The 21,607-nt window shown below is 39.7% G+C and overlaps 1 protein-coding gene across 1 annotated transcript in view; it reads right to left on the bottom strand.

Moving 5' to 3' along the window:
- The window catches only part of LOC139454193 (uncharacterized), a 182,715-nt gene that overhangs the window by 71,211 nt on the left and 89,897 nt on the right, over positions 1–21,607 (bottom strand). The window contains exon 3 of the mRNA XM_071235761.1: positions 1,147–1,318. Within this exon, the coding sequence (XP_071091862.1) occupies positions 1,147–1,318 (172 nt within the window). The remainder of the gene's footprint in view (positions 1–1,146; positions 1,319–21,607) is intronic.

The following is a 21,607-nucleotide window of genomic DNA, read 5'->3' as shown; positions in this document are numbered from 1 at the left end:
AGGCCTGCTAGGTCTTTCTGTAAGAGATAATTGCTGAAAGCAGTGGAGGAAAGCGGGAGACAGTCTTTACATTTTGTAGACTGGGAGCACACAGACGTACAATTAAGGCACATGGGATGGGGATCCCACGCCGATTTATTACGTCTGCACTTTTTACAAGATGGCATGTTATCTGCAATGAAGCCAAGTGTAATCACAATGCGTCCCCGCCCGATTATGTATGCCATAATCTTTTTTTCAGCCATGTGGGTTTATGAGAAACAAGTTTTAAATACGCAAACACGTGAAACAACACCACTTTAATAAACAATATAATTGCAAGAATACTTCAATAATTAAGTACCAGGCAAAAGAATACAGAACGCAAGCCATGAGATTGCAGGGTCACATACAATTTTCAAGATGGCTACTTGAAACAAAAGGACACCTGAGATCACCAATGTGAAAAACGCACCTTCAGGTGTCAAATAATTATCCTATGGCATGAATCATATGAAATATATGAAAATACAAATTGGAGGCACAATATAGTCACATGAGAAATCACTAAAGATATCAAACACACAAGTATTACATGAGTTTATGAGAGAGTTCAAAACACAGGTCTTCTGTGAATGACAGCAGTAATGTGCTGTCATCACTTCCGTGGTCACGTAGGAACTGCTTGATAAGGTTGGCCTTTCAGCTGGTTGAAAACAACTTCTTCTGTCAGACTTCACTGTCAAGAACAAGCAGTAGATGCAGGATAAGTTAAAAAATTAACATTTTCATTGACTAAGTTTGTTTTCACCTGTTTGTTGACCTGAATTCTCTGAAGGATATAATGTAGGTTTTCACTGTGCATAATATGATGTTTACCGATGACTTGTCATGTATGCATTCATTAACAAACAAAGAAACATGTTATGATATACAGCTTCTCATTCTTTGATCAACTGGTGGATGTCAATGTTGGAGTGTTGTTCCCCTTTAACTTTAGTCAGATGAGTTAAAAGTGACACAGTGAGTTTGAGTTTTGAGTACTTGGTCAAGTTGGTGATTCAATGATGAACAACTTCTTTGAAATGGACAGAACAAAGTACTGATTTACCCAAATAAATTCCTCCTGTGTTTGTTTTGTTAATAGTTTACTGTATAAGAATTTACCTGATTTAAATAGGCTATAGGAGATTATTCCCTCTCCTTCAGTGTCGATTTTCTTAAACATTTCTACAGCACAAGAGGTTTTCTGCCTCAGCCATCTGTCCATGCGGTCCACAAAGTCATTAAACATCTCTGGATTGTTTCTGATCTTGTCTGTATTCTTTTCAAGTTTTTCCTGAAATGAAATTGAAACAAGATTGAGAAAAGCCGACCATGATACTTGATCATAGATTTGGCTACTAAAATAGTGCTATTCTTGAACATAGGGTACATACATACAGAGTGATACAGTTGTAGTATGTGTTAATTCTGCAGCTTGTAAATATGTAAGTATTTTTAGTGTAGATAAGGTATCATGTCTATTCTATTTCAACTTGTTGATTCAACAGAGGGTTGTGTCATTTCCTGCTCATTTCCTGGTTTCCTGTCTATCATTAGTTGTGTCCTTATCAGTATTTGCTACCGATAAGCTTCTACTGGGTCAAAGGTCAATGGTTCAGTCTATTTTACTTCCAAGGGTGTTTTGTTCTATTGTTTGCTCGTTATTAGGGTTACCTCTTGTTAGCCAATTAGTATACCTTTCAATTCAAATCCCTTTCTCACCTGCCATTGCTAATCTTATGCTGCACACACACCTGCACTGCACAGCAAGTCATAATGGATTGAACATCAAGTAATCAAGGTTAGTAATCATAATTAATCTGTATCAATCTAAACATTATGCTTTCAATCATTAGTTTAAATCAAGTACATAAGTAATAAAATAGGTTTTAAATAACTTGTAAACATAAACAAACGATAGATTGAGTGAATGAGGTGAGTGTGATGAGATTAGGGTCTGATTCATGAGTATTGCTTATCTATAGATATATTTTATATTTCAATGCATTGGTTATTTGGTATTTTGTGTATTTTGGTATTTGATGCATATTTGCTATTATTAAGTAAATCTGGTGTATTTCTAGACTTTGTACATATCTCTCTAGATGTATGAATGTATTTATTGATAGTTGTATGAATGACTGAAGTTGTATTTCAGTGATGCATATATATGCCGTGATTATATATGTTATTTACACTATTATAATTAATATTGTGTCTGTATTTAGGGTCATGTGACTGTCGAAAGAGACGACTGGCGGAAGGCGTCTTACACTCTTGTGTCACACACAGGGTATGTTTTGTATATATTTTATCTGTATAATATGTTCATGTTGTGCATTCATTATGCATAATATGATTATGTGATGATTTCCTCAGTTATACGTTTAATAATGTGTAATTATATTGTCTTTGTATATGAAGGTACATTTGCACTGAACAGATATCGAGGCAGAAATATATTTGTGTATCTGTTGTTATGATGTAATGAGTTATTAAGAAGCAGATAGATACTTTACATTTAATGTGTTATTGTACATTTATTCTGAAACATGTGATATATTGTGATTATAAATTGTTTCAGGGGTGTCTTCTTTATGCCTTTGCTGAATAAACTGATATTCTCACAACCCCGTGGAGGTGAGGTGAGGTGAAATGGGGTTTAACGTCGCGTCCAAGGTTATTGCACTTATATAGCGACGTGCATGCACGTGTGTGTGTGTGTGTGTGTGTGTGGCTGCTTGTACTAGTCCGGACTGATGCCGATTTATAGTACTAGCACACAGAGATACCATGCCGCAGTTTAATATGAATACCTCACTCAGACACAGTATACTGACTCCGAGCCGACCAGTCCTTGTTTTAGCCCTTTAAAGGGGCACTGATCGAACGCAATTCCCCAGGACTGGTTGTTGCCTTTGTTATTGTTTTTTCCCAGTGAGTACCCAGATGTATAGCAGAAATCTAGACTAGTTCGCGACCTCTGCTGCGCAATTCGTAAGCGCATTAGTCACTTTTATGGGTAGTAATAAGGGCGTATGGTCACATGGATCAACAAAATGAAATACAGTTTTCGAGATAATAAGGAAATGTAGGTATCTTTGTGGGTAGCATCGGTGATGGTGATGAAGTTTTGATAAGTCACTTGCTTGGTAATTTTGCGATTTTCATTTACACTATTTTGACTTGCAACACAAAGTAAATATTTCACCTGAGCATTGCCTTTTTTATAGTGTGTATATTTTTTTACTATCAAAATGTGTTACAATTTCAAATTTATTAAACATCTAAATATTCAGTTATTTCACAAAATCGGTAGTGATGTTTGTAGGCTCTTTTGATCGTCTTAATGAATCTGGACAGATGTTTTAGTCAAAATGACTGAAATATTTACACATTTTATAAATTGCCTGAGAGAATCACATTTTACAAATTGACGGTAATATATACATGCTTACAAAGGAAAGGACCTGTGAAAACAACGTCTATCACGCATTGAAGAATTTGCCAACCAAGACGAAGAGAAACAAGAACGAATCGGTTCAAATAAAGGAAAACAAAATGCAAATACCATAATCACAACCTACCAAATTTGTATAAATTTTAAGGCAGCTTCCTTGTTCGAGGAATGTATCCGTGAATATCCACACAAAGGAACAATATCCCACTCGTATGCAGCTGTACAAAGAAACTTATTCGATGTCACGTGTCTCTGTAACAATCAAATATTTTAAAAGATCTATATCGTTTCGGGATATTATAACCCGCGTTCGTTTCTCAACTGATCACTTGGATTGTTTCAGGTGTTTCACATAGGTGTCAAGTCTCAAGGGTTGGCTGAGAAAGCCCACGTGACAACTATTTTCATAACGTCCACGGTTCCTAAAAAATCCATTGAGTGATAGATAACAATGATCAATCAATCAACGTATTATCAGTTAATCCTTTGAACAAAGTATGTTGTTTTTATATCGGCACTTCACGCCATGATATTAGTGTATTCCCTTTGTTTTAGTAAACCTAGACATGTAAACACTCACCTTTTGACATATCCACTGTGCAAGATAACAGTGACTAATCAATAAACATATTTTCTGTTAATCCTTTGATGAGTAAAGTAAATCAACTGATCATTCACCTCTTGCTGGTCTGCCACGTGCATATTACATAACACACATTTCACCTCACTTCAAACCTGGATTGAGATTGAATAATTACCCCAGACACAATAAAAGCCAAATGGGAACCTTTGTCAGGTAATCTAAGTGGTGCTGCCACTAATTGTACCTGTAATAAATTCATTAACTGAGCATCAAGTGAATGACGACAAATACACAAGTGTAGGGTTATACGAGAAAACGTGGATGACAAGGGAGTAGTAATCGTATTATCGACGCAATCAGAAATCAGAAAATGCTTTCACTGCATGGATACTTTTTTAGTATTAAACTATAACCATCTGGGGTATTTCCAAATGACGACATCCGATGAGCTCCGCCGTTCTTTTGGTCTGTCTGTTTAGGCTGAAGAAATTAATTAACATGCGCCCTTTGTTGAAATCTTTATAGATCACAGTTAACCAATCAGTGTTTATGCAAAAATGCGTAAAACAAATATTGCCTCCAGCCTCCCAAGTTTATTTAGCTGTCCTTGCAGACGGTAGCCCAGTCTCTGGTCACGCTCAGTTGCGTTGTGTATCATCCGGGTACTCACGGGGGAAAAAACAATAACAAAGGCAACAACCAGTCCGGGGAATTGTGTTAGATCAGTGCCCCTTTAATGCCGAGCACCAGACAGGGTAACAACAAGTAACATGGCTTTTAACGTCTTTTACAACCCCATGGACTGTAATCACTTGACGACTAAGGGTTACACATAAGGTCTACAACATTGGAGCCCCCAGTGAGGATTCAGCGGTGTTCCAGCGTCTCAACAGTGACCAACATAGACTTGATGATGTGCTGCTAGGTATATTTTTGTGATGTACTTTACAGAGACAAACTGATATATCAAATTGATATCAATTTATATAACTGATTTGATTTCCATCAATTATCAATTACTGGATAAGTGATTGACTTGTGACACAGTGATTCGGTTTTCCATCCACGATGACAATGAGTCTATATCAACGTCTATCAGATGAATTGAAGAAGATATCTCCAAGAATATTATACTTTGTATAAATAGACTTTTGCCATAAAGGCATTAAGATCATGTTGCCATAAAGGTTTTGTGTTCATTTCTATCATTACTTCTCTATTTATATTCTGTAGAAGATTTATGTTTTGACATTTACGTTTGTGTGACATATTTATATGCATACATTTATCTTTGTTTAAACACCAGCAATTATGAATATTCAATTGTGCTCTGTTTATAGTGTTTTTTTCATTTAGTTTTGATGCGCTCATTAGTCCTTTTTAGTCAGTTGAAGAATTTGAGTTGTCTGAGTGTGTATAAATTTGCTTAAACTTATTTCTAAATTTTGCTTCATCAAAGCTTAGCAAAAACTTAGTATTATCCTTTAAACAAGCTTACTTAATTTAGTATATTATTCAATTCAGTATTTGCACATTGCACTTTATTGCTGCTGCGCTATACTAATTAATCTAATAACACCCCAAATCCCCTCATCGGCATTTAGTTGGGTTTTTGTGCTTTTGGTTCTTGTATTCTGTTTTTTGTTTATATTTTGCATCAGGTCATAAGGTGTTCTGTTTATTTTTTGTTGCGTTTCTCGCATTTCTCCGATCGTATGTTGTGTGCTCGTGTTGTCGCGTTGTTGTCACGCAGTGTTGCATCATCAGCTGGACGTGATATTTTCGGGCAGAGCTGTCGAATTTGATCTTGCATTCTGTGTATTTACAATGTAATTCAATATAAAACTTGGGTGTTTGTGTTATTCTTTTGCCATCTTCTCTGAATTTAATTGTGTTTATTACCTAATTTCAATTAGTTTAGTGATGTGCGCTTCATGTAGTTTAGTTTAGTTTACTTAGTTTAAATGTAAGTACTTACTTAGATTAGTTTGAGTACTCAATTAAGGTTTCATTCTTAGTTTAGTACTTAGTCATTATTTGCCACGCGGTATTAGTGTATTTTTCACTCACTTACAAGCATGTAAGCTTGCCACATATTCCCTCGCACACAAACAGTTAGTTTGTGCTGTTAGTCTATAACACTTATTACTTCTACCACAAACTCTGTTGTTTGTGCTGTTTACTATTCAACATATTTTTTTCTGGTTGTGCATTTCTACTTTGTGCTACATTTTCACATAGGAGTTTGTCTTCGTAATTTCACTGGTGAATCTACAAAATGGAACTCAGCAAAGGGGAAATGAAAAAGATGATTGTTGCCTTTGAGAAGGCAGGATTGCAACTTAAAGCTGATACAGCGGAGGATTTCAAAGACGGGATCACTTCTGTCTCTGAACAGGAAGTTGTAATCAAACAGGAAGTTGATCTTGGAGCTAGTTTTTCAGTGGATGATGTTGCTCCGACTAGTAGTACTACACAACAGAAGACTGTCAGTACTCACGCATATCACAGCTTCCCTAAACTTACAGTGTTTAGTGGGGAGCCAGGCAAGGATAGTGAATATGACCTTTGGCGATGTGAGGTTGACTGCTTGCTTGAGGCCAAGACACACAGTAATGAGGTGAATCTACAAGCCATACGGAAATCCCTGCTGCTCTTTCAACAATGAAGCTTGGTCACAAAGCTTCAATTACAGACATCCTATCCAAGTTGAAGAGTGTTTTGGGGACACTTTGGAGATGTTCTGTACTCATGTCCAAGTTTTACAGTGCCACTCAGAAGGATGGTGAAGATGTCACTGCTTGGAGCTATCGTCTTGAGAGATGACTCTACCAGTTGGTTTGTCAGAAGTCTATATCCCATGTAGAGCAAGATGAGATGTTGAGTTCAAGGTTGTGGGATGGCTCGAATCCTACTCTTAAGGGACTAGCAGGCTACAAATATGAGTCTCTTAAGAATTTTGATTTTGATTGAGCAAATGAAGTCAGAGATTACTGGCATAAAGGATCATCAAACTCAAATGACGACACAGATCAATCAGCTTCAGTCAGGGCAACCAGATTGTTAGGCCTAGAGGTCGTGGTAGATCAGGATATCGAGGTGCTTATGGTTCCACACAGGACACATCAGCGTCAGTGAATCAGTCCAGATATTCCTCCATCTCAAGAGAGTACACAGCAACGACCACTCCCTGTTTGTTGGAATTGTGGTTATCCTGGTCATCTTTCATATGGTTGTGTGTCCGAGAGGATCATCGCCGGAGACCTTTAAACTCCAAAGGGCTTATGGGCAGGGGGCACTCCTAGGCCAAGATCTACGCCCCAGAGGAAGACATGTCATGGACAAGCTTGTGGGTCATGCTAATGAGGTCGAGCTACAGGTTGAGGGTGTCACAACCAGAGCTTTACTTGACACTGGAGCGACAGTGTCTCTTGTGTCTAAGTCTTTTTATGATTCCTTCTTGAATCATTTACCAATTGAGCCTTTTGATTGCATGTTGAATATCGAACATGCATGTGGTGATTCTTTGCCTTACATAGGTTTTGTTGAGGTTGGAGTCAGTTCCAGTGGTTGTGGTCTTGGCGATTGTGTCACTTCTTGTTTGCTTCATGTTGTACATGATACTAAGTACAACAATAAGGTACCTATTTTACTTGGCGCAAATGTACTTTCACATTTGTTGGGCGAGTGTAAGTCTGCTTATGGTGTTCGTTTTCTTCAATGTGCTGTTCTGTTTACTGCTTGGTATTTGACATTTCGGAGTATGGTTGTTCAAGATAAGGAACTATCGAGGAATGGAGGAGTACTTGGCTACTTGAAGTCATCAGAGATAAGCAGTGTGATGATTCCACCCAACTCACATGTCACTATTAAGGGAAAACTATGCCATAGCGTACCATACCGTCAAGTATGTGCCCTTATACAAGCTACTCAAGACTCAGTGTTACCCGGGGATCTTGATGTTGCACCTACTCTTTTGACCTATGATCACACCAAGCCATATGACATTGATGTACTTGTGTCAAATGTTACAACTCAGACAGCTGTTGTACGTCCTAAGGATCTATTATATGATCTTCTGCCTGTCTCCATAGAAGGAATGACACCCACTATGCCTTCAGATCCTGATACTTTGCTTGATCAGATAGAGTTTAACCATGATGGACTTACTGAAGATGAGATAGATCAAGGACTTGGAGTTATTCAGCGCTTCAGTAATATATTCTCCAAAAGTGAAGATGATCTTGGTCACTCGTCACTTGTCAGACATAGGATAGACCTCGTAGACGACACACCTTTCAAACAACGGCATCGTCGTATTCCTCCTGGAATGTTTGAAGATGTAAAGCAACACTTGAATGACCTTTTGTCTGCTCGAGTGATAAGGCCCTCCCACAGCCCTTGGGCATCCAACATTGTTCTGGTTAAGCGGAAGGATGGTCGTTTACGACTTTGTGTTGATTACCATCAGTTAAATCAGGGGACAATAAAGGACAGTTAAGCATTACCCCGTACAGAAGGGCTTCTTGACAGCCTTGGTGGGATGAAATTTTACTCAGTGCTGGACATGAAAAGTGGATACTACCAGGTGGAGCTTGAGGAAGAACATAAACAGTGCACAGCATTTACTGTAGGCCCCCTTGGGTTCTACGAATATAACTGAATGCCTTTCGGTCTGTCATATGCGGCCATCTCCTATCAGCGCCTCATGGAGAAGTGTTTGGAAGGTCTGCATCTCCGTATTTGTCTCATCTACCTGGATGACTTAATTATATACTCCAAGACCTATGAGGAGCACGTAGAACGCCTCAGACTAGTCTTCCAGCGTCTCCAGGAGTGTGGCCTCAAACTTGCTACTAAGAAATGCAAGTTTTTCAAACGGAAGGTCAGGTATGTGGGATATATAGTGTCAGCTGAGGGAATTGAAGCCGACCCAGACAAGATCAAGAACTGGCCTGTTCCCAAGAACCCTGAGGATGTTCGTCGTTTCCTGGGTTTCGCAGGGCATTACAGGAAATTTGTACAGAACTTTTCAAGGATTGCACGTCCTTTGTCGGCCTTGATGCCCTCAAGGGTGCCAACTTTGTAGGAAACCTCATGACTGAGTTGTGCCACCTTTTGCGCATTGAGAAATAGTCCACTACCCCATACCACCCTATGGGTAATGGGATGTGCGAACGATTTAATAGGACTTTGTGTAACATGCTCGGTACGTTACAGCCAAGCAAGCCAAGAACAACCTTCCAGTATACAAAGTCCTTGAAGGAAAGGTTGGACCAGGCCTACAAATTAGCATCCCAGAAGGCAGATCAATCTCGTAGTCAGCAGAAAGATTTCTACGACAAACGTGTGAGAGCTGCAGTTCTGGATGTTGGCGATAGGGTGTTAGTACGAGTTGTGGCTTATGAAGGATGTCATAAGATCCAGGACAAATGAGAAGGTGACATTTATGTTGTGATCCATCAGCCTAACCCTGATGTACCTGTCTACACTGTCAGGAAGGAAAATGGACAAGGACGCACCAGGACCCTGCATAGAAATGTGTTACTTCCTGTGATTTCTCTTCCACGTCACCCCCTAAGCCTGCTCCCAGAACTAGTATTTCTAGACAAACAGTAGTTCCTAGAAGATCAAGGAGAATTCAAGGACAAGACCCAGATTCTGATGAAGATGAGGATGATGACTTCATAGTTGTTTCCACTCCATCACAGCCATCAGAGTCAACTTCTAGAGGAGTTGATAGGCCAACTGAGGTTAGAGTAGATGAAGATAGAGTTTCTACTTCAAGTGATCAGGATGTGGAAGAGCCTGCAGATTCTGATCAGGAACAGGATCAAGAGTCCGATGTGGATCAGGCTGGGGATCAGTCATCAGAATCTGCAGCCCCAGACACAGCTTCTGTACCAGAGGATGCCACTCCTGCAGTTCAAAAGCAGGATCTAGAACCGGTTAGAGGATGTGACAACTAGTTCCCCAGGTAGCTCCTAGACGCTCTACCCGAGAACAGAGAAAGTCTCAGTGGATGCAATCTGGAGATTACGTTATGTCTGCTTTCACTGATGTTCCAGAGGACTGGAGAAGTCGAGCTGATTATCTGCTTTCACTGATAGGTACAGGAGTTGTAAATGATGTCACAGCCAAGAGTATGCTTCTGTCCCTTATTTCTGGTCATGACAAATGATGAGGACATCATTTTGCCGAGGGGAGGAAGTATGTAGTAGGTGTTAATTCTGCAGCTTGTAAATATGTAAGTATTTTTAGTGTAGATAAGGTATCATGTCTTTTCTATTTCAACTTGTTGATTCAACAGAGGGTTGTGTCATTTCCTGGTTTCCTGTCTATCATTAGTTGTGTCCTTATCAGTATTTGCTACCGATAAGCTTCTACTGGGTCAAAGGTCAATGGTTCAGTCTATTTTACTTCCAAGGGTGTTTTGTTCTATTGTTTGCTCGTTATTAGGGTTACCTCTTGTTAGCCAATTAGTATACCTTTCAATTCAAATCCCTTTCTCACCTGCCATTGCTAATCTTATGCTGCACACACACCTGCACTGCACAGCAAGTCATAATGGATTGAACATCAAGTAATCAAGGTTAGTAATCATAATTAATCTGTATCAATCTAAACATTATGCTTTCAATCATTAGTTTAAATCAAGTACATAAGTAATAAAATAGGTTTTAAATAACTTGTAAACATAAACAAACGATAGATTGAGTGAATGAGGTGAGTGTGATGAGATTAGGGTCTGATTCATGAGTATTGCTTATCTATAGATATATTTTATATTTCAATGCATTGGTTATTTGGTATTTTGTGTATTTTGGTATTTGATGCATATTTGCTATTATTAAGTAAATCTGGTGTATTTCTAGACTTTGTACATATCTCTCTAGATGTATGAATGTATTTATTGATAGTTGTATGAATGACTGAAGTTGTATTTCAGTGATGCATATATATGCCATGATTATATATGTTATTTACACTATTATAATTAATATTGTGTCATGTGACTGACGAAAGAGACGACTGGCGGAAGGCGTCTTACACTCTCGTGTCACACACAGGGTATGTTTTGTATATATTTTATCTGTATAATATGTTCATGTTGTGCATTCATTATGCATAATATGATTATGTGATGATTTAATGATTTCCTCAGTTATACGTTTAATAATGTGTAATTATATTGTCTTTGTATATGAAGGTACATTTGCACTGAATAGATAGAGGCAGAAATATATTTGTGTATCTGTTGTAATGATGTAATGAGTTATTAAGAAGCAGATCGATACTTTACATTTAATGTGTTATTGCACATTTATTCTGAAACACGTGATATATTGTGATTTTAAATTGTTTCAGGAGTGTCTTCTTTATGCCTTTGCTGAATAAACTGAGATTCCGTGGAGTGTAATCACTTGGCGACTAAGGGTTACACATAAGGTCTACAACACAGTTATATGACGTCATGCTAAGATTTTTTTGTTTATCACTGCACACAGCATTCTGTAAATTATCAAGTCTGTGCAAGACAATCCATGTGTAGTAATTATCTTCTTGGCTCATTTCCACTTTCCTGTACCCCAACAACATGTCCAAAGGTCAACAGAATTTGCTTCCAACCAAACAATCAAATGTATCTCACATGCTTGGAATTGGGCAGGCATTTTTCTTTTAAGTAAAAATTCAAATGGAGATAATCCATGTAAAATCTCCCTGCAGACCAATTCTTTTTAGTCACACACACAATTGGTGCTGCTCAACATCTTCATGAGTAAAATCTTAACATCTGCCTGTTTGGTGGATGAGCATGACCTGGCAACAACTTGGATGGGATGGATATCGCCAATATCGATAGGATTGGTCTCAGAGCAAACACATCCTGATACCTGATATTTAGATAACAAATTTATCAACTTTTTCTTTTCTGCTTTGTCACCTGTCTAATAGAGCATGATGTTGATAACTGAGGACTGGTCATGTTAGCTACTGTCATGTACTACCCTGAGGGTAGTCTTTACTTATACAAGAACGCAACACAAGCATAATGATTAGAACACTTCATTCACATCTGGTACATTGGACCGCCACTGCACAACTGCCAGCCCACACTCGTGCATTAACCATGACGTCATATCTATGACATCATCATATATTGGCGGGAATATAGCGCATACAAGATAGCGCCAATGACTAGCATGTAAATACACCACATTCCTTCACTTATTTACGTTTTAGTCCGAAGACTATTAACTAATAACTGATATGGCCATTAATGTAGCTTTTTAACTTTAGTGTATAATAGCTACCAAGCCTGGCCCTTTTATCTGAAGTCAGTCCTTTCAAGAAATAACTAGAGGAGGATACTTATATAAGCTAACCATTAAAGTCTTTCCAATAATTGATATAGTTTTGCTGCACACTGTAATTTACGAATTAACACGGACAGTCACTTTTAAACTTCAACGATCTGTAACACAGTTCTGTAACACAGTCTTGAAACTTCAATATAACACAGTTCTGTAACACAGTCTTGAACTTCAATATAACAGTTCTGTAACAGTCTTGAACTTCAATATAACACAGTTCTGCAACAGTCACAGATCCAGTCTTTTAACTGGACATCGGTTTCGTTCAGGATAGCGTTTCTGTGCACATGCCATATTTGGTGTCACTGCACTTGGTGTCATTACTTTATGACGCGGTGTTCTCGGTGATTTACCTCCAACAGGTTCTGTCACAGTCTCTGGAACAGGTGTGGCCTGCACAGGTAACTCTGCTGACAATGCATATGGTACTTCACTAAAATCTTTCATGATTGTCTCTGCTAATTCGCTGGACTTCTCAACCGGAACACGTGGAATGTTGTCTTGCGCTGGTACTAAGTGATCAATGTGAACATAGTGAGTCTTTGTTCCAACCCTTACCAAGTATGTGAGGGGACCTAACCTTCTGACCACTCTACCTGGGATCCACTTCTCTTCCTTTCCATTCCAAGTGTTTCTCACTCGACATGGTTGATTTACAGCTAGTTCACGCACAGAATTAGTTTTATCATGTGCTATCTTCTGTTTCTGTTGTTCTTGTTGTACTTTCTTGTTTATGTCCGGTTTGAGTAAAGATAATCTAGTTCTTAATTTCCTCCCAAGGAACAACTCAGCTGGGCTGACTCCAGTAACAGCATGCGGCGTTGCCCTATATGTGAGTAAGAAAGTTGCTAACTTTTGCTTGACTGAGAAGTTCTCTAAACCTTTTCTCTTTGCCAACATGTGTTTCTTTAGCGCTGTTTTCACCAACTGAACTGCTCTCTCTGCTGCTCCATTGGAAGCTGGATGATACGGAGGTGACAATGTTTGCTTAATGCCATTCTTTTGGAGGAACTCCTTGAATTCCGCAGAAGTAAACTGTGGGCCATTGTCCGATACCACCTCTTCAGGTAACCCATATGAGGCCAATAGCTTTCTCATAACTTCTATGGTCTTCATAGAGGTAGTGGTTGACATCGGAACTGCCTCTATCCATTTTGACCTACTGTCAATAACAATGAGATATCTGTCTCCACTGTACTCAGCAAAATCTATGTGTATTCTCTCCCAAACTCTGCTTGGAAATACCCATGGATGAAGTGGTGAGACTGGTGCATCTCTTTGGAATGTCTGGCAAATATCACATTTCCTAACCATTTCTTCTATTTCTTGATCTAAGCAAGGATACCACAAGTAACTTCTAGCTACAGATTTCATTTTAACCATACCCTGGTGCTGGCTATGTAACTCTTCTAGAACCTTATTCCTATACTTTTGTGGAATCACTACTCTTAGCCCCCATAATAGACAACCTTGTTCAACTAAGAGTACATCTTTGCGGCGGAAGTAAGGAATGAGTTCTTCTTCAGTCACATAGCTTGGCCATCCCTCAGCAGTGTACTACCATGCTCTTGATAGTACTGGATCTTTTCTGGTTGCTTCAGCTATTTCTTTCGCTGATACTGGCAGGTCATCAACATGTGAAAAGTATTTAATTCTTGCCTCTGTTGCTTCTCTTGTATTTTCCCATGGTAGGGGTGATAATGCGTCCGCATTAGCATGATCTAGTGACTTCCTGTACTGGATGTCGTAGTCATGAGCCATCAATATCAATGCCCAACGTTGCAAGCGAGCTGCTGCCAATGTTGGTATTCCTGTTTTGGGGCCAAACAGGGTTGTCAAAGGCTCTCTCTGTTCCATCATCCATAATATGGGACAGGACGCAACCAATACCATACTGTGAAGCATCACATGCCAGTGTAAGGGCTCTCTTTGTGTCATAATGGACTAGGACTGCATCACTGGATAAAAGCATCTTGCATTCTCTAAATGCTGTTTCTTCCACTTTTGTCCACTTCCATTTGATTTCTTTCTTGAGCAGAGAATAGAGGGGTTCCAGAACTGTTGACATGTTTGGTAGGAATCTTCCATAAATGTTGACCATACCCAGAAATGACCTAAGCTCAGTTGCATTCTCTGGTGAAGGTGCTTTCTCAATGGCATCGACTTTGTCTTGCAATGGATGGATTCCCTGGCCATCTATCCGGTGACCCAAGTACTCAACACTGTCAGTCATGAACTTGCATTTTTGCAACTTGACCATGACTCCATAGTGCTCAAGTCATTGTAGAACTTCTTCAAGAACCACCTTGTGTTCTTCTTCAGTAGCTGTACCAACCAAAATATCGTCAAGTAGGCTTTCAACTCCCTCTAAACCTTGTATGATCTGGTCCATAATTGCTTGAAACAATGCTGGTGCTGTTGAGATACCAAATGACAAGCGCTGGTATTTTCATATAGACCCTTGTGAGTGTTGATTACCAGTAGGGATTTGGACTCTGTAGTTAACTCTACTTGTTGATAAGCATTAGCCAAATCTATCTTCGTAAATACTTTAGCACCTGCTAGTTTAGCAAAAAGGTCTTCTGCTGTGGCCATGGGGTAGATATTTTCTTCCAAACTTTGATTTACAGTCACTTTGTAATCCCCAAAAATCCTAATGGATTTGTCCCCTTTCGGTACTACCACTATCGCAGATGCCCACTCAGATCTATTAATCTTCTTCAGTATGCCTTCTTTCTCTAACCTATCTAGCTCTTGTTCTACTGTCTCTCTCATAGCATATGGTACTGGTCTAGCCTTGTAAAACTTTGGTACCGTTCCTGGTTTAACTCTGATATCAGCCTTGAACTCTTTCATTAACCCTTTTCCATTAACCACTGATGGATACTTTGTGATAATATCTTTCAAGATATCTGATTTTGTTGAATTGACTTTCAAAGAAAATACTTTCTGCCAGTTTTACATGAACTGTTTCAGCCAATTCCTTCCAAATACCGGGGCCTTATCCCAACTATCACTGGAAGCTCTGCTGTCTGGTCTTCATATTCTACCGTAGCCATGAACTTCCCAATTACCGTAATTCGATGATCAGAATAACCATTTAGCCTTGACTTGCAATCATACAATGGAATATGAGAGAATTTCTCCTTGTACATCTTTTCCCCTACGATTGTGACCCCAGCTAACTGGAATCCCTGCCATTTTAATGGGAACTTCATAACCCCAATCATCTGCATTCTCACATGATGAAGCAAACACTGAATATAAGGTTTCTGTATGAACAAAGTCATCTTCATCATCACTCCCATCATCATCTTCTTCCATACAATGTACTGATTTGTTCTGCTTGCCGCTTTTGTGCTTAAATTGGAATTTGCCCTTATACTTCCTTGAACTTTGATCCTGGTCCTTATATTTACATGCCCTAACCAAATGTCCCTTTTTGTGACAGTAATTACACTCTTTCTCTTTGTGATAACAGTCTGCAGGATTGTGATTGCAATTACACCGAAAATAGGATTGCCTATGGGTTTTGGTGAATTTTCTTCCTTCTCTATTGACATGGTTAACCTGGTGGGAATGCTGAGGCTTGAATGATTTGGAATCTTTATCTGCAAGTTCCATTCCTAAAGCTAATTCACAGGCCCTACCCCATGTAAGCTGTCTTTCTGTAAGTAATTTCTTCTGAATAGCCACGCTTCTGATTCCACCCACAAAATGATCTCTTAGCCTTTCTTCCAATGATGACTCAAATTCACAATATTTGCTGAGACGTTACAGAGCTAGCATGTAATCTGATATGGACTCATTTTCTGCCTGTTTCCTCTCGCTAAATGCCTGTCTTTCCCAAATAACATATCTGATAGGCTGATAATATCTAGTGAGGTCTGAGAGAAGATCGTCAAAAATGACATCGGCAATATCTTCCGGGGCCCTAAGTGAAACCAATAATTCAAATGCTGTGGGACCTATTGTAGCCAGAAATACATTTGCTCGATCTTCGTTTCTTATTTTGTTAGCCCTCATCCAAATTTCTAGCCTTGTAGATCTCGTTAAATCTCTCTCTATTTATAAACTACCGTATCAGTTCTCCTAAATAGTTCTAGATTGCGATCCCTGGCCAGTAAATGATAATAGCTTGTACAGTACCCTTTTTCAGAATATCCTTACACATAATCCACAACACATCCATGAATTCCTTTAGAATCCTTGCCGGTGAATTTCCACTTGAATCCACTGCCACTGAATCACGCACATGTTCTTGATATTCAAAAATTCACACTTGTTGAACTAAATGTCCAAATGTCCTTTAGATAGTCTTTTGGTCTTCTTTTACAGAAATTCCTGTAGAATTTTCACACTAACGTTGACGCCGCTGAAATGTTCACACATGCGCACCTGTAGAACGCGAAGCCTTTAGTGTGATCACAGTTGTCAGTTATTTGCAGCTATCGATCCCATCCTTGTCGCCGATTGTCATGTACTACCCTGAGGGTAGTCTTTACTTATACAAGAACGCAACACAAGCATAATGATTAGAACACTTCATTCACGTCTGGTACATTGGACCGCCACTGCACAACTGCCAGCCCACACTCGTGCATTAACCATGACGTCATATCTATGACATCATCATATATTGGCGGGAATATAGCGCATACAAGATAGCGCCAATGACTAGCATGTAAATACACCACGGCTACGTTATCTGATCTGTCCAATTCACTATCCGTTTTTAAAGTTCCTACATTTGAATTCTTATAAAAAGTCAGAGGCTCATCTGCAGTGTTCCTAATCCTCAGAGGAATCTTATTATTGTCTGAAAACACAACTCTTCTTGCAACTTAAAACTATTTTATCACGCAACTTCAAATTAGGTTCAAACATGCAGTCAGAATCAGACGTGGTAACTCCTCTCACCTTCAAGTTTCCCTTCATAATGATCTTATGGCTCGCAGGTACAGTGACAAAGAAACTCGGCAAACGATGCACATAGCAGGTTGTGTTCTCAATATATTTTGTCTGTCCTACTTGTCTTTAATGTATGAATCCAAGTAACTTAGCCTTTCCTGCGAAAGTCCAATCCAACAAGACAATCTTGAGATAAATCTTTACAAATTAGTACTGTATTTTTGGCCTCCAGATTACATAGTCTCAATGGTACTTTCATTTTTCCAATTATGTCCAAAGTCTCCCCATTTGTGGAAACAACATTTTCTTTAAACTGATTGATTATCACTTGCTGACATACAACCCATACCCTCAGGTGGCTCTAGTGTAACTTCTAAGCATCTAAACAGTCATATTGTTTGTGTTCATATCTTTAACATATTCTGCACTTAACATGTTTCCTGCAACGAAGGACAAGAAGACATGTGTAAGACGTCTACCAGACTGTTGTACATGTTGTAAAATATAATGCATACGTTACATTTCCTTTCCAGACATTGTGACCAGTTTTGTCACACAGCCAGCACTTGCCCTCAGCTTGTAGATACATCCTAGCATACAGTAAGCATTAATTTTACTTTTTTCATTCCTGTTTAACATCATTGTCATCATGGTTCATGGTCATTGTCAATTCAGCAATTTCACCCTCTTTTTCTCTAGTTTTCATTGCTAATAATTCGTAGAATACTACCTTTATCAAATCTTTGACATAAATCCTGTAATTTGGCTTTAGTCACACTAACTAAAATTTTCAGATTTTCAACAGACATCCCCTTCACTGTCAATCACACACTCAGTGAGTGAGTGAGTTTGTTATTTAATGGCGCACTCAGTAATATTCCAACTATATGACGGCGGTCTGTTTATAATCGAGTCTGGACCAGACAGTCCAGTGATTGACATCATGAGTATCGATCCATACCATTGGGATCGATGACATGCATCAACCAAGTCAGTGAGCCTGACCACCCGATCCCGTTAGTCGCCTTTTACGGCAAGCATGGGTTGCTGAAGACCTGTTCTACCCCGGATCTTCACGGGTCACACACAATCAGTTGTTCCCTATATAGCACTTTATCAACCCAAGCTATGACATGCGTAATGGCAGGAATCTCACTTCTTTTCCCGCATCTAACCTATGGAGGTAGATAAATTGAGGAGGTGGGTGGGAGTACTTCTGATATAATAGAGGCAGTATTCTTTGAATTATTAACAATGATAACTATTGTTTGATAATTCTTGTGAATCCTCTACCTCTATTAGATCTTTGCCAGAATATACCAGAGGGACCCGGTATATTTCTACCCGATGACGTCATTTCTTATTAAATTGGATTTGTGACACTATTACTGGTACTGACGTCACTTCCGGTGCTGACGTCACTTCCGGTTTGTCACTTCCCTTTCATTGGATAATGACGTCTCTTATGGTCTATTTGGGGACATGGGGAGAAATTCTGTGCCTGCATATATCTTGCTGCAATGGTAGACTTAAGCCAGCCCGCTATCCTAGCCTTGGTGATGTCCTTGTTTGAATGAAGCTCGCAGGATATAAAGAGTCTCCTTCAATGGCGTCTATGTGGGTCTGTAGCCGAGAGATAGAATTTGAGAGCTTTGATGGGACATATAAGTCTGGGTGATCCAGTGTCGGTCCCAAGGCAGGAATTGTATAATGTCTATGGCCCAACGGCCCCATGGTGGTAGATTGATTTTTGGCTACAAAATCTTGGAGAGATCTTAGAGTGATTGAGGTCCAATGTTGATAATGGGTGAGACTAGAATAGTCCAAGGCATGGAGTTCTAAAACTCTAGCTGCTGTTGCAATGGCTAGGAGGAAGGATGCTTTCCTGGATTTCAAGGTTTCGTTTAAAGTGCTGACAACACAACGGATAGATTCTACTTGGGGAAGATACGAGGTGTGTGAACATCTTCTAGTAGAAAGGATCTCATTAGCCTGTTTAGAATGGGATGGTTTCCGATTGAGTAAGTGAGTGAGTATGGTTTTATGCCGCTTTTAACAATATTCCAGCAATATCACGGTGGGGGACACCAGAAATGGGCTTCACACATTGTATCCATGTCGGGAATTGAACTCGAGTCTTCAGCGTGACAAGCGAACACTTTAACCACTAGGCTACCCGACCACCCCTCTGATTGAGAGTCCGTCATGTTGAAGTACAGAGTAAAGAGCCGATCTGTAACCTTCTATCGTCCCATGTCGGAACTTATTGTCCTGACGTAGATGTAGTAGAAAGTCCGCTACCATAGGGATGGATATAGTATTAGTTATAATCCCTTATCGTCTTCTCCACTGGACGAAATTATTCAATCTGTTGTCATATATAAGGGAGGATGAAGGTCTCCTTGATCTTGCCACAGCTTCCGAGGCAAGCTCAGAGTCCCAGATGTCTGCACATTTTGCATGAAACTTCCAGGCGGTTAGGCTGGCCAGATTGTTGTGGAAAATGTTGGACTTGGGTTGTCGAAACAGATACCGACGGGGAGGTAACTGGCCAGGTTCTGCCATTAGTAGACTTAATAATCTGGTGTACCCCATTCTGCTGGGCCAGATTGGTGTTATCAGGATTATCATGCAATCCGCCTCCTCCACCTTGTGGATGACCTTGTCCAGGAGAGACCATGGTGGGAATGCGTATGCAAATAGACCCGTCCAATCCATCGATAGCGTATCAATCTGGTGAGCCCTTGGGTCGGGAACTGGACTGACATAAACCGGAAGTTGATAGTTCTGGCAGGTGGCAAAAAGATCTAGGTGTGGTGTTTCCCTTAACAGTGTTATCAAAACAAAGATCTGGGGATGTAAGGTCCATTCTGTTGTCACTATTATCACCTGGCGGGAAAGGCTGTCAGCAAGGATGTTCAGTTTCCCGTGAATATGTCTCGCTTTCATCCGGAGAGATGTATCTTCCATGACAGGCTGGCGTAATACTGTAAATCATGAAATTAATGCGTCTCCAAAAGAATGCGACCCCTGCACCCTAGCCAAAAATGCAACACCCCCTCCTCTCAAGCATCAGTGGATTTCTATCTAAAGAAAATGTCCTCAGTCAGGTTTAGAATCCTCACCTTAATCCAACCTTACATTAATCCAATCACACACCAAATAGCACCGCTTATTAGCACTGAGTAAAGTACTTCCGCTGGCTCGTGTAGGCCTTTGCCGCAGTCGCAAAGAACAAAGGGTGGCATCTGTCTGGACTTGCAGGTGTGATCAGTGATGACATAAGTGAGTAGAACTCTTGTCTTGACTCCAGCAGTGACAATTCACAGGATGTAATTAGTGTTTGAATGACATTCTTTATATACTTTATATACAAGTGCTGCTCAATAAACAGTGGTGTGGAATACATCAGCGTATGTCTAAGTTGGTATTTTTGCTATCCAAAATGTCTTATTGTTGATATAAATGTGATGTTTAAAAATGTGAGCAAAGACCACTCGCATTTTTCACATTTAATTCACGTTCGCGTTAATTTCAAGATTTACAGTAAATGGCCTTCATTTCCTTGCAGTTGATATGAAGGGTTCTCTCTCCAGAGCTCCAAGATCCTTGTCCTGTGAATCTGATGCGTCTGTGAATAGATGGTGTTCAGGTGTCGGACGAATGCCGCTCATTGCATGTTCTCTGTGCGTTCACCAATGCAGGTCCTGTACTAAGTTGGTAACTGAGTCTTGAACTCTAGGGTGCGGGATCGTAGTGAGTTGATCCATATCTGTAGAGGACGTAACATCAACCTTCCTCTGAAGGTCATATCCTGTAGAGACGTTAGGTTGCCTAGAAGAGACATCAACCACCTTAGAGACCTGCTGGGTTGACTTGATAGGGATTGAATCATTGTAATAGTCTTGAAGAATCGATCTTCTGGCGGACATAGATATCCCTTGTGTAGTTGATGTAGTCGATGTGTATGATGTCTTGAACCGGAGTCATCTCGGACTTGGAGGGATTGACAAGGAAAACTAGGTAGGTCATAAGCTGGACCAGAAATATATTAGAAACATATTCTGGTGTAACTGAGCTTCCTCTAGACTTGGTCTGCAGCCAGGAAATCGTCCAGGTACCCATGGATTTGTACTAGCAGGAGGTTGGCAAATCTGATGACTGGCGCGGTAATCCTGGTAAACAGCCAATGGGGCTAATGATATCCCAAATGGTATCACCTGGAAGTTGCAACATCAACCATTGATTGCAAAG

The sequence above is a fragment of the Haliotis cracherodii genome, unplaced genomic scaffold (assembly GCF_022045235.1).
Source record: "Haliotis cracherodii isolate W230 unplaced genomic scaffold, xgHalCrac1.p SCAF_10, whole genome shotgun sequence".
NCBI classification, from domain to species: Eukaryota; Metazoa; Mollusca; class Gastropoda; order Lepetellida; family Haliotidae; genus Haliotis; species Haliotis cracherodii.
This window is presented reverse-complemented; position numbering and strand designations above follow the sequence as displayed.